General features: G+C 30.8%; 1 protein-coding gene across 4 annotated transcripts in view; it reads left to right on the forward strand.

The window, feature by feature from the left end:
- Window positions 1–14,989, forward strand: part of LOC142333258 (uncharacterized) — a 51,058-nt gene that overhangs the window by 6,234 nt on the left and 29,835 nt on the right. For 3 of the 4 annotated variants that reach the window (XM_075380263.1, XM_075380264.1, XM_075380262.1), the window contains exon 3: window positions 7,915–8,049. In XM_075380263.1, coding sequence (XP_075236378.1) covers window positions 7,915–8,049 — 135 coding nt within the window. Of the gene's footprint in view, window positions 1–5,910; window positions 6,040–7,914; window positions 8,050–14,989 lie in introns of those variants that run through there. The other variant, XM_075380265.1, reaches the window with a different exon arrangement.

Below are 14,989 nucleotides of genomic sequence, written 5' to 3' on the forward strand. Positions count from 1 at the left end.
CTTTCTTTCTTTTCCTGTTTAACCTCCAGTAACTACCGTTTAGATAATTCTTCAGAGGATGAATGAGTGTAAATGAAGTGTAGTCTTGTACATTCTCAGTTCGACCATTCCTGAGATGTGTGGTTAATTGAAACCCAAACACCAAAGAACACTGGTATCCACGATCTAGTATTCAAATCCATGTAAAAATAACTGGCTTTACTAGGACTTGAACGCTATAACTCTCGACTCTCCAAATCAGCTGATGTGGGAAGACGCGTTAACCACTAGACCAACCCGGTGGGTTGGTCACAGTAGCTATAGCTGTAACAGGAAAATGTACAGTATGTCAAAAAATAATTTTATCTTTTATAAGTTTTGGGCTTAAGCAAAATTTAAAAATCCCTTTTTAACAAAAAAAAGCTGATAACACAGTTGTATGACTTTCCCATCATGCAGCTTTTTTCTGATGCATGGGTTACACACACATACACAACTTAATTTATAATTTTATTTAAATATAATATTTTTTGAACAGCTGTATGTCAGTGTTATACTAACACTCCTTGTAGTGACAGGGGTTACTATTGATGCAGTACACCCACTTAACCACTAGTTTAGAACATTTTTTAGGGTGGGGTGTGATTTTGAAAATTTTTTTGCAAATGTTATTTTTTAATTAACAAATGTGCCTAAGAAAAACATGTCCTTAAATCTTGAGATACTGAGGTTGACCTTGCTGTACAGCCTCATCCCCATGACCTTTTAAGTTGAAAATTTAATGGCATCAATGCCTCATATATAGAAACATTTTGACCAAGTTTGTTCAAAGTTGGTCTAGTAGTTATGGAGATATAAGATGATTTAGAGGCCAACACTAAACATATACGTACTTCTAAATGTGTCAAGATCCAGTGCAAACCCTGTATGCCTAAATTGGACAGATTACAATACTTTTCGCTTCTACAGCCATAGCGCTAGACCCGAAAGTATAAAGTAAATTTAAATAAATTATAAATATCTGCAAAAAAAAATCATGCAATTCTCCCATATTGATAAAATAAATTTTTGTCAGATGGACATTTGTTGCATATGTATGCATTTTGGCCTATATTTGGTCTTGATCCCATTATTTAACTCTGGATCCCATTGACTTATTTTTTTCAGACTTTGTAGGCGGGTAGTACTACCTTTGGGGAGAAAGAATGTAGAAAATTTTTGCAAAAATCTGAAATAGGGATGTGAAGGTGTTTTGGCTGAAATAAAATTTCAAATCTACTGGGACACTTCAGAAAAATATTTTTCTTACAAAAGTTTAAGTTTTTTTTATCAAGGTCACAAATTACAAAAAAAATTTATTTAATCACGCCTCCCCAAAAAATGACTATATATTTTTCTTTTTTTAATTTTATCATGCTTCAGAAAAGGATTAATGGAAGACATTTTTTGCAACTATTTTCTACATCAGTTGACCTACAAACCACTATAAAATATTTTTGTCCGTCCTGCTGCAGGGATTTGTGGTAACAAAAAAATATTTGAAAAAAATTTTTAATTTATAGCCATCTCACAGGTTACAATTTAAAAAATGTGAAAATATATTTTTTTTGTTAACCTTTGCTGTAGTATTTTGTGAAAAAAAATTAACCAAATATTTTCATCCGTCTTAGAAAGTTAAAGTTCTGTTTATTATGACCGTAACTTAAAATTTTTTTAATAATATTAAAAAGTCCTTTTTTTAAATTTATTATCACCACTTACGGCTTATGTCTTAAAAATTAACTTTACCTGAATGCTTTCTCTTGAGTATGGGAGCTTCCAAAATGAAAAAGATTTTTTCACAATTTCAAATTTTTAATGCTCAAAACATATTTTGTTAAACAATAAAGTTACTAAAATAACTTAATACAACTCTCCTGATGAGGAAGCTACCAAATTTAAAAAAAGGAAATTTTATTTGAATTTTAATTTATTTAAAATCAATTTACTGATTATTTTAATCATTAAAAACCCCCTGATGATCAGGTTTTCCAGAAGTCAAAACGTATTTTTTGTAATGGTGATGCTATTGAAATTGGGTTATTGCTTTACTTTGTTGAGAAATTAATCAAATAACTTTAAAAAAAAATTATAACTTATAATTCTTGTGTTATAAAAGGGTTATAAAAGTTATAACTTAACAATAGTCCCATCATTAGTTTTCCTTAAGGCCACCACAAGTATAGAAATAATCAATATTTTTTTATTTATTTAACCGTATATCCCATATATCATAAAAGGGGTATTCCATTTTAATTCAACAAATTTTCAAAAATTTCATTGCATCACTATTTTTTATTTTGATGCTATTTGGTATATGATAACTTACCGCCTTGTAGTGGCCAAAAAATATTTCTTTTTTTATTTTAAAAAAATCTCTTTCTTGAGTAATAGCCTATTTTCTAACTTTCCAATAGGTAAAAACAGCCATTTTTGTCACTTTTACCATGAGCTGCAGAATGCTTTTTGGAAAGAGTAAGGATGGAAATTCATCTTAGGGTACTCAAAATTCATTTTGTTACATAACCAAATCTTGTAATGTTTACTGTAGTTACATTTACAAATTGTTTTTTTCAAATTTTGGGCCCAAAATAAATAATGAAGGGCTTAGGGTAACAGGCCTGTATCTTACCTTTTAATTCTTAGGTACTAGTAGTAATTATAAAATGAAATTGGACTGTTACTGAGTGCCCATTAAAAAAAATGGCCATCAAATTGTAAGATTTTGAAATTCTCATTTTTGGGGCCCAAAAACCACATGTGGGACAGGTGGCAAAAATCTGAAACGTTTTACAACAGTAAATATTATGTACTTCAAAACCCATATAAAATTTATTTTGTTACTCAAAGGGGTAGAGGAGTAATGAAGCCATCAAAACCGCTAAAAACACTGTTCCTTCTAAAAATTCACAGCATGTATTTTTTCAGATAATAATTAAGCCTACGATACAAAATATTTTGATGTGTCTATAATGAGGTAGCTTATATTCTAGATAGTTTGTTACTTTAAGTATGGCTCATACACATAAACTCATGTTTAAACACAAAAGTGAATAAACGTGCATGGACACGGATGTTTGCATAATCCTGAATGTAAACATTGTAGAAGGTTCAGTTACTGTTTTGATCTCATGTGATACGTATGTTGTATTGTTGCTAGTGTTAATACTGTGGTTAGGTAATGTACATTTGTTTATAAAGTAATTTTATTAGCAGTAAACTTCTCTTTTATGCGATATCTTTTATTTTTAATTTTATTAGAGAAATTTTTATTTCAGCTGTAGAGAAACTGGGATAAGACAAAAGTGAGGTGCAGTTAGTAGTTTTATAATTTATACTAACTGTATTGTTATTGTAAGAACCCTTGCATTTTATGAAAACGGATTACGGAGTGTTCAATTGGCATTCACACTGAAACAGTATGTCACAAATTTACTTAGAATAGCTCTTCAGTATTGTACAATATTTTAGAGTTTACTGAACAGCAAATAACATTGATATCTTTAAGAAATGGATGTACTGAAACAAAAAAATATCTATACCTTTCATAAAACCGATTATTTAGGTAAATATATTCATATTAATGGGAAAAGTTACTCTGACTTATTTAGCTGTCACACTAAACCAGTAAAGAAATCCCCTCAAGAAATATCTTTACACTTTCAACAAGCAATAAGAAATCCCTTCAAGAAATATTTTGACACTTTCAACAAGCAATAAGAAATCCCTTCAAGAAATATTTTGACACTTTCAACAAGCATCCAAATTTAAAAATTAATTACTGGCAGAGCACTGTGTACAAAATGCTTGTGTAGAAAAAATACAATACATGTGTAGAAAAATGAGCAATGTGTACAAAAAATACAAAAACCACAAGATGATACAGAAAGCGAACTGGAATGTTAATATATATTTGAGCATCAATGTGTTATAGTCGAGTCCTTGTGTTAAGCCCTTGGGATTTCCCCCATTAAAGTTAAAAAATTATTGAGCAAATTAGCGCAAAGGAACCAATTTAAAAAAATCATTTTACAAAAATAGCTAAGTCGGTTACCAGTAAATTAAACAGTTCCTTTGATTTAAATATTTCTATAGAAGAAACCTGTTTAGTACCACAAAATAATGCTGATTTAGGTAGGGAATCTGAAGAATTAATCATTAAAATAAAGGATAAAATGAAAACAGTTATATCAACCCAGGAAAAAATAAAAATATTAAGTTTATTATCAAGCAACTGGAGCATTCAGAAAATTCAAAACGAGTATAGTGTTAGTCAGTATTTAGCCCGTCAATCCAACAAGTAGTTAAAACAAGTGGAATTTTGGCAGAAAGAAACTTAGTCACGTAATTGATGAAAATGCTATTAAATGTTTCCAAGATTTTTACCAGAATGATGAGCACAGCCAAATGATGCCTGGCAAGAAGAAGGTTTGTGCCTCTATAAGACAAGATGACGGGAAGAAAATTAACATTCAAAAAAGTTTTTATCCTATGTAACTTAAAAGAATTGCACACAGCTTTCAAAGAAAAACATAATTTAAAAATTAGTTTTTCAGAATTTGGTGTTTAGCACTTTTTGTGTTCTGGCTGGTGGGTCAGGCTCTCGCTTTGTGTGTATGTATCACCCACAAAAATGTAAAACTCTTGTTATCTGCTCCCAAAATGAAATTGATTATAAAATACTCCTTTCAAGGAGAATTGATGTGGTGTGATGTAGAAAATGAAATGTGCATCTTGTCACAGTGTGGAAAATGTCTAGGCATTAGTGAAGTGATCAGATTACTGCAAGAGAGCTTGGATGAAATTGTCTTCAAACAGTGGGTTTCTGTTGACCGTTAAAACAAAACAAAGAAACAAGTTAATTTCCTCAACATTAATGAGGAAGGGAGAGTTGGAGGCTGAGTGTATTGTAAAGGGAGACTTCTCTCAAAATTTTCCTTTTGTGATTGATACAGGATGGTCCAGTCATATCACTGGTCAAAAATTTATGCCACAGTACATCCATTTCTCGTATTTTAAAAAAAAGAAGGGAAATTACAAAGCCAAAGCTACTGTGTGATTAATGAGTACTTGTGTGAAGCACAATACTACATCGTTCTTCTGCTTCCAAAAGCAAGTTATAAATAAAGTAAAAACATTGTTACCACAAGTTAAATAATTTTTTTATTTTTCTGATGGCTCCTCAGCCCAGTATAAAAACAAAAAAAAAATCATAAATTTGTGCTACAATTAAGAAGATTTTGAAATCGCAGCTGAATGGCATTTTTTTTTGCCTTAAACCATAGAAAAAAATCACATTGTGGTGTTGGTGGAAATATAAAAATGACTGTGACTAAAGCAAGCCTTCAAAGGACAGTCAACAATCTAATTGTTACACCTTCTGAAATGTACAATTATTGCAAAGACAATATTAAAAATATAACATTTATTTTCTGCTCTAATAAAGATGTTCAAGAGATTGAAGAATACCTCAGTTCTCGTTATCAGGTAATCACAACAGTCCCAGAAACAAGAATCTTTCACAGTTATGTTCCAACAAGTTAGAAATGTATTCTGAAAGTCTGGGCGACCCTGAATCAGAAACATTTTTGTTAGTACCGGTACCCAAGGACATTAGTGTTTCTGATTGCTTTATAGGTTTACCAAACCTAGAGTATAAAAATTATGTCTGCTGCGTATACGATGGCAAGTCGTGGTTAGGCAAAGTCAGTGAAGTCAAGATACATGAAAATGAAAAGGAATATTGAACACACTTTTTCCATTCACAGGGTCCTGATACTTCATTCAAGAAATCATTGAGGGGTAATCAAATGTGGATTCAACTGGAAAATATTTTAAAGATTCTCATGCCTTCAGAGCTTTTTCTGTCAACTACTGGAAGAGGACACAACATTACACCAAAGATGAATGAGGACTTATCAGCTACTCTGTAAAAAATGGCAGAAGCACTAAGTTATGTTAAGTTTGTTATCAAAAAGTGCAAGATTTATTCATAACTTCCATTAGCAGGAGTAAAATAAGGTAAAAGTGAATTAAACGACTTATTAATGTATTTGAATTGTTTTTAATTTTTTATTATTATTTATTATTCTGTAATTGACTATTTATCATTTTGTAATAGACAATTTATTAATTATGAATTTATTCATTTTAATGAGTTTAGTTGTAATTTTTATAATCTGAAAAAAAAATATATAACATCAGTATTTTTGGATACTTGGTTTACAGTTAGAAGAAACAGTGTTTTTAGCAGTTTTGTTGGCTTCATTATACGTCAACCCCTTTGAGCAACAAAATAAATTTTATATGGTTTTAAAGTACATAAAAAGTATTTACTGCTGTAAACATTTCAGATTTTTGCCACCTGTCTTACATGTGGTTTTTGGACCCCAAAAATGAGACATTTTCAAAATCTTATTATTTGGCGACATTTTTTTTAATGAAGGACACTGTAACAATCCAATTCCTTTTTTATAAGTACTACTAGTACCTAAGAGTTAAAAGGTAAAAAACAGGCCTGTTACCTTAAGCCCTTCATTATTTATTTTGGGCCCAAAATTTGAAAAAACAATTTGTAAATGTAACTTCAGTAAACATTACAAAACTTGGTTATGTAACAAAATGAATTTTGAGTACACCGAGATTCATTAATTTTTGAGCGTTAGGTAGTTGTTTCTTCTTATTTGGATCGAGGTTTTTTCATTTAAGTTGTTTGTTATTATTTCTCTGAGGTATTTAAATTTGGTTACTGTTTTGATATTATTACTGTTTATGTTTTACTTCTTTTAATCGTTTTTGTTTTTGGGGCATAGTTTTTGTCGTTTCGAATGATATTTTTGAGGCTAATCTTATTTTCAAAGTTTTGAAGTTATAATATCTGTGATTTAGCTTCGTCAATGTTGTTTGCTAGCAGTGCCAAGTTGTTGAAACCTTGAGAGTCTATCTTCACTCTTTCCAAAAAGTCCTTTCTGACCTTTATATGATGTAAAATAAGAATGCTGAGCTGTTGGAAAAAGTGAAAAAATGGCTGTTTTTACCTGTTGGTGAGTTAGAAAATAGTCAATTCTGATGAAAAAAATGTTTTAAAAATATAAAAAAATATTTTTTGGCCACTATAAAGTAGTTATATACCAAATATCAAAATCAAAATTATTGATGCACTGATCATTTGTTGAATTAAAATGTAATACCCCAAAATTAGAAATAAATATTTTTACATACAAATGAAGGAAATTCATAATTTTGCTTATTGTTTTTCAGTAAAAATAAATTATTTTATCATAAAGAATCAAATAGTGCTTAAAGTGATTAAACCACATAACGTGCGTGCGCGCATGCATGCATGCATGCGTTTTGCAGCAGATTCATAAATTTTTATAATTTTTACATTATCTTATAAATCTTATTTTATTCTTCTGCTGCAAATCCGTACCACCACCTACTTTTATACTAAATGATGTGCTTTGTTAATGTTGATCCAATTAAACTTTTGTTGGAATTTTAAAGGCTGCTCATTGAATGTTATTTATTATTATCAAAGTCTAATTTTTAGTTTATATCATGTTTATTCTGTCCATAAAATCAATAATATCCTCATTTTGAAGTTTCAAATAGCATGGCTGGAACATTTAAACATGATCTAATGATAACGCATACATAATATAATATTTAATGGTATGTTTGTTCTTTTAGGTTGTAGCCTGATTAGAAGGGAGGTTTTCAAAATTTCAATTTATTTACATCTAGGATTTTCCAAAACTGAGACAGTGTTAATAATGAACATAGTTTAAATGGTTAAAATTTTTAATATATATATAAATTTTGGTTTTTACTGATGTTATTAATCTACTGATTGCAATTTATCTTCATATTAATATAATTTTTTCTTTGTTTCAGTATCATATGGAAGTGTGTTCCGATAGAATTAAAATTGATCAGTTTAAAATGAAAGTGGGTGATATTGAGTGTCCTGTTAAAAATGAAGTTCCGATTAATATTGAAATGCCAGCTTCAGAAGAAAATTGGGATGACGTAAGCATTTTATTTATTTGATTTTTTTTTTATTAAGTTTTTTCAATCTCCAACCCTAGAGTTTTATTATTTTTTTATGTGAATTATAGTATATTGTCCGTCATTCTTTAACCAAGTTAAAAAAAAAACTGACTACCAAAGTTGTTATACTTACCCTGGCATTGGTTACTTATTCTTATATATAGTGGAAAAATAGTGATGCATGAAGAGTTTAAAAAATTCAGAAAATCTATATTTTTTTACTTTCTTCTGCTTTTCCATCACTAAAATTACCTCCCAAGAAAATCGTTTGATTTTTCTATGTTTACTAAGTTAAATAGGAGAAATTAAAATAAATTCAACTGAAAAATGTACAACCAGAAAAAAATTTATCTAAGATTTCTTTTTTGAGGGTAGGATTGAATTGTGAAATTTTATTGTAATATTATTATTATTATTATTATTATTAATATTATCTTTTGTGACCACATAGGATTACTTTAGTCAGTTCGTTTCCAAGTCTCTTTGTTTGGGCCTTGCAGTCCTCTCAGTACTTTTTCATACTTTCTGTTCTTTGTGCCTTTTCTACTGTATGTTGAAAATTTATGTGTTGTGTATGTGAAGTCAGTGTTTTTGTTCTTGATTTTGTTATTTAATTTTATCTTATCTGTGGTGTTTTCTGGTCTAAGGCCAATTTCCTTCAGATCCTCTTAATTCTCTGATCCATATGCATCCTTTCTTGGTGTTTTTTGAGTAGAGATTGTACTTTCCTAGCTGTTTCAGAAGTCTTGAATCTTGCATCCTCATGGTCCAAAGAATCCTAGTCTCCTCTTACGCATGGTATCAGTGATGGGTTCTAACTCTTTCTTCATGACTGGGCTCAATCCACCACTGTCCGTCTTTCTGGTACTTTATTGATGCAGGTTCTTCCAGTTCTTTCGATTTTCTGTCTTTGATTGTTCGTTCAGACGGAACAGTGTTTCTGCTGGATAAGTAGCTTCTGGTTTTACAACTACGTCGTAGTGTCTTTATTTTTACGTTTATTGACAGGCATTTTTTATTGTGAGTGTACCAGGTTAATTTTTGAGCTTTATTTAGTTTGTTTCTTCTTATTTGGATCGAGGTTTTTTCATTTAGGTTGTTTGTTATTATTTTTCCAAGGTGTTTAAATTGGGTTAGTGTTTTGATTTTATTACTGTTTATGTTTACTTCTTTTAATTGTGTTGGTTTTTGGGGCATAGTTTTGTAGTTTTGAATGAAATCTTGAGGCCAATTTTATTTGCACTGTTTTGAAGTTCTAATATCTGTGATGTAGCTTCATCGATGTCGTTTGCTAGCAGTGTCAAGTTGGTGAAACCAAGACAGTTTGTTTTGATTTATTGGCGTAATTTTACTTGTAGGGGGCATTTTTTGAGCCATTTCCTCATTACCATTTCTAGAGCGCAGTTGAATAATAGCAGTGAGAGCCCATCGCCTTCGCGCAATCCTGTTTTGATCTTAAATGGTTCTGATAGTTTGCCTCTGAACTTTACCTTTAAATTAGTGTTTCTAAGGGTCAGTTTTATCATGTTTATTAATTTTGTATGTAGTCCGAGGTGTCTTGATTTAATGTCTGCTTCTTTAATTTTTAGCTGTGAATCTCATCCACAGCTTAACAATTTTTAAGCTTTATTGAAATCTACATATGTTATTACCATGTCTCTGTTTCTTTACCTGTTGTAATCCAGTATTAGCTTGAGACTTATGATTTAGTCTGGACTGTTCCTCCAGGGTCTGAAACCTCCTTGGGTTTCTAGTTCTTTCTTTAGTTGCGAAACGATCCTGTTGAGGATGATTCTTCTTGAAAGAATTTTGTATGTTGTGTCTAGGAATGAGATTTCCCTGTTACTGTTAGGTCTGTTTTGTCCCCTTTTTTGTGTAGCGGATAGATAAGGGCTGTTCAGTGTTCTGGTAGTTGTTAGTTCTTCTTTGATCCAGGTCGTGAGCTATTGATGAAGAGCAATTTCTGCTGATCTTCCTGCGTGTTTCCAGATCTCTACAAAAGTCTCTGATCTTCTCCTGCTGCTTTGTAATTCTTTATCTCACCCAATGCTTGGTAGACTTCTTTTATTGTGGGAGGGTTGATGGTTGCTGGTGGTTTTGTAATTAGGGTGTTGGTGTTGAAGTTTAGGAGTTTTGTTGGTTCTTCTTAATTAAGGAGTTGTGAAATATTTAGCTAGGATTTCCGCATTGTCTTTATTGATATGGGCCAGTTTAACATTTCATTTTTTATTAGTAGGTTGGGGTTTGTATTTTTGGAGCTAATTTTTGAAAGTTTTGTAGCAGTCTCTTGACTCTTTTATTGACTTCAGTGTGTCTTTATGATGTTATTTATTTTTTCTCCTTAGGGTTCGGGTGGCTTGTTTTCTTTATTTTACTAGATTTTAGAAGGATGTTTCTGATTTTTGGGATTGGTAAAATAGCCGTGCTTGATGTTTTTCTCTACTGTTACCTCACATGTGCTGTTCCACCATTGATTTTTTTTATGGGATTTTATTGGGGCTAATTCTACGGCGTATTTATGGTTGTTGATTACAATTTTGAATTTTTCTGCGGTTACTTTTTTGGTTACTTTCAGTAATTTTCATTCTTGATTAGTTTGGTAGGGTCCATTTTTATTTTAGTTTTAGGGGCTTGTTTTTGTCGCTTTATTTGTGGAGTAAATTAAATTTTAATTTTTACTGTATAGTGATCTGAGCCTGTGTCTACTCAGAAGACTTTTAAATTGTAGATCTCCTTGTTGTGGTGTTTGTCCATGAAGACATGGTCTAGTTGCCATTCTTCTTTTAGTGTAGTCAGGGTGTTAAGAGGTTTGAGTTTTTAAAATTTCCTCTTGAAATGTGTTGATTTCAAGATTAGGTTGTGGTTTCTCCAGATCAACAAATTTCTGTCTGCTTTTGTTTTTTTTTCTTTTGGGCAGGCCATTTTCCGATGATGTCGCGGTATTTTCTTTCTCTGAATGAAGTCTGATTGAGCTTTGAAGTGTCTGATTAATTGTTTAACATGGTTTTTGGGGATGTTAGTCAGGTCAAGCAGAACATTTCTGTTTCGTTACAGTCTTTTGGGAGTTATTTTTACTATTTATTAGTGGGTGCTTGGGTGTTTATTAAGGTGTAGATTTTATAAGATGCTTTTAGGGTGAGTTTTGAGATTCTTGAAAGTTGTGATTGAATTCTTAAATGAATTTTTTTATTTTGAGGCTGACTAAAAACCCTAAACTGTGGGACATTTTTCATCACTCTCCTCCCAGGTATACCTTTGTAGAGCCTACATCCTTGAAATTCCATGGTGTCCTGGTCAGTGTTTCTTATTTCCTGTAGATCCATGATGAGAATCTTATGTTGGTCCATAGGCCAATTATTATTTATAGTTTACCAGTCTGCATGAGCAAGTTTACATTATGTGTGAAAATGTAGGTGATTGCCTTTGGTTTGATTTTGGACTTTGTATTTTTCTTGTTCGTGTGTGTAGTGTTGGGGCATTCTACTGCTTTTGATTGCATGTTGTCTTCTAAGTGGCAGCCACCTTATCCTAATCCCTTAACTCTTGGTGTTGTTTGGGTTCAGCCGGTGAAGTATTCCTTAAAAGACCTTTCATGATTGACTGTCCAGGGATCAGCAGTTGTGATGGGACTAGGTCTCAAGTTATGACTAGATGTGATCTAGTGAGGTGTGATTTGATGATAAATGAAGTTGTGAAATTTGTTTAGATTCAGTTCACTGGATAAATTTCTCCTATTTGTTCTGGATATATCCAGGTGCACCTGCACCTCGTGGAGACACAATCCAACTATTTTTAAAGTTGTTATTTTGGAGGAAAGTTATAGTCTGATCCTAAACATTGTGTCCTCTGTTGTAATAATATTATTAAAAGTTTAAATTAACCAAAAAATCATTTAAAGTAATATTTTTAAACATTGATCTGCATCTCTAACTCCGCAATATCGCTCCCAGAATATTTTTTTGGGGGGTCATTTCCATTATTTTGCCTAGAAATACAAAAAAAATTCAGTTCAAAAAACTATGCAATAAATAAAATGATAGCTTTTATGATTTTGGGTAAATGAACAATTTGGGTGGAAAATCTTTTTTAGATTGGTAAGATATGCATGTACTGAGCTTAATATAAAGTGGGGTTATGTTGGCAAAATTTAGAGAAGATTAACTCCCAAATCCCTCCCACCCCATAAAGATATTGATCCCAAAATTAAAAAAGAATTACCCCATATACAAGAGTATGTACAAATTTTCTTCAAAATTTGTTTATCCAGTCACAAACTTCAAACACGCTAACATATGTATGTACATGTATACATATGAACATTCCCCCAATTTTTTTTCTTTTTCTGGATTCCTGGGTCATGAAACTTTGAAAAATGCATAAACCCATACCCCATTTTTATTATACTATACTATACTTTACTTCTCGCAGCATGCTAGTAAATTAAAAGGAAGAAGTTCTCAATTACTTCTGGTAATAGTGCAATGTAAATTCATCAAAATTGTTTAAGAAATTTTTTAGAAATTCATCAAACCCAAAGACATTATTTGTTAGGTTTGATCATAGCATTGTAGGGTGTGCTTATGCTTGTTATTTGTTGGTGGGTTAATGCTATTTGTGGGTAAGTAAAATTAAAAGCATATGTTACTTTATTAAAATAAAAAACATCAAATAGGCAGTGCTCATAATCTTTGCATCTCTGCTAGTGATTTGTCATGATTTGGCTCATTTAGTACCTTATTAGTTTCAAAATCATATAAAGCTAATCCTTCTAAGCAGTTATATGTCAGAAAATATCAAACATTTTCATTTAACTGTTGTTTCTCAGGAAAAAATGAACTGTTGTTTCACTTGGGTACAAGATTTTTCCGCCCAAAAGTAATACTGCACAGCAAACATGTTGAATCACAAAACAGATTTGTCAGTTCACTCTAATGAACATTAAGTTAATGAAAATAGATAAGGTGAATAACTTATCAAAAACATGCCAGTAACTAATCAAATATCGCGCCAAAAGCTATTTGGCATTTGCTACTGAGAACAGGTCATTTGCCCAACAAAATGTTGTTTTATTAATATTAAATAATGCTGTTTGCTAACTGCTAAGACTGAACAGTTTAAAACTCAAATGAATCTTATTTATGAAAATACTGTAATAATAAAGTAGAGAAAAAAATGGTCATAAAACTAAAATCTTGTGATAAAATTATGTATGATATTTGCTAGCATCAACCAAAACATCCTGCAGCCAATGGGTTGAGAAATATGTTAAAATGAAACTGTTATTGTTAAATGTAAAAAAAAACAAGCAGTGTAGCAGTATTATATTTGCAATAAGCTAGTGCAAAAATGAGTTGTTAAAATTAACAAATTAATAATTTAAACTGTATTTACCTAACAGTATACAAACAGTTGTGTTTTTTAGTGAGCAGTTTGTTTTCGTTTGGCAGAAACAGCAGATCGACCACTCTTACTTCTAAGCTCTTCACTTGAGTAACATATGCTTGGCAACATATTCCTTATGGAATATGTCCATTCATTTTTGAATAGTGCCTCTTGACCTTTAATAAGTCTATTCTCCATTTTCACATTCTTCTCGTCATTGTAGTTAAATTATGTATTTAAACTCACCCAAATTTTTGCTTTCTACTCTGTTTGATCCTTTTTCATACTTTTCACTCCAGCCTCCTTATTTTCTAGCAGCTAGAATATATCTCTTCTGCTATTTGAATTTTTCTTATTCTGACCACAAAGCAATTTTTCTGGACAAAGGTTTGTATGATAGCAAAGTAGATCTTATACAGTCTTAATTTACTTTTTTATCTTTATTCTTTCCTTCTGTGTGTAATATACCATATACTTTGTTAAACCTATAGAATAGATGTTATTGATCAATAACACCTTTGATATTTGAATGTGAAGTTTTTTAATATGTTTATTTATTAATTAGCATTTCATTTTCATTGTAATATCATCATTTATCTTCTAGCAAATAACCCAATTATGCTGGAAGGTGACAGACCAGACCAGTTACTTGGCCATGCAAAGGCTTCTGATAAAGTTCAGAAGAGAGATTTTCAGTTGTTATTGCTAAATAATAATAATAATTCTTCTTTTAACTGCTTTTCAAAATTTTTCAGTATTTCAGTGTTATTTTGCTACAGATTAATTATGGCAGTAGAGTTTGATTTTTCAGTGACTTGATTATCTAAAACCATTTGTACTTATAGGAATAGAAATTTATCTTCTTAAGTATTCTGGTAAGTTCAGTTTTATTAAATTCAAAATAGTAAAAAAACTTCAGTATTCTTTACTTTCATTTTTGTTTTTGTTTTTGGATGTTTGAACGTAACATTTAAGAAGTAATAATGTTTGTACAACTTAATCTTTGTCTATGTAGTGATAATTTGTCTACTGGAGAAAACCTTCTCAAAACTTCAGTACTCATATAAGTATAGCATTTTGAGGTAGAGCAATTTGTCAGTTGATTGCATATGAAAGTTTATTGAATTCATTGTTAAGTTTGAAGAAATGAGATTTACATTTTTATAAAATAATAAAAATACAGTCAGACCACCAAACATACCATTCAATATACATATATCAAAATTTTTCGCTTATCAAGCGTTTTGTGCAATAGTATGACAATTTTGTAAAAAAAGGTTGTTCTGTATATTAAAAAAAAAATGTTAATGTAAATATGTATTCTATTCCCTTAATATTAATTCTCTGTCAAGGATTAATTTACAAGGAGAAAAATGTAATAAAATGGAATCCAAGGTTATTATGATCTCAGTTTTGAAGAGCAGTGAAGATATTGACAAGCCTGAATCCAACTTCCTGGATAGTTGTATAAAGGAAATAAGCTAGGTAAAGATCTGAGTTAATTACTTTTAAAAAAAAGTCTTTTATTTTATTGTCA

The sequence above is a fragment of the Lycorma delicatula genome, chromosome 12, assembly GCF_047948215.1.
Source record: "Lycorma delicatula isolate Av1 chromosome 12, ASM4794821v1, whole genome shotgun sequence".
In the NCBI taxonomy this organism is placed as follows: domain Eukaryota; kingdom Metazoa; phylum Arthropoda; class Insecta; order Hemiptera; family Fulgoridae; genus Lycorma; species Lycorma delicatula.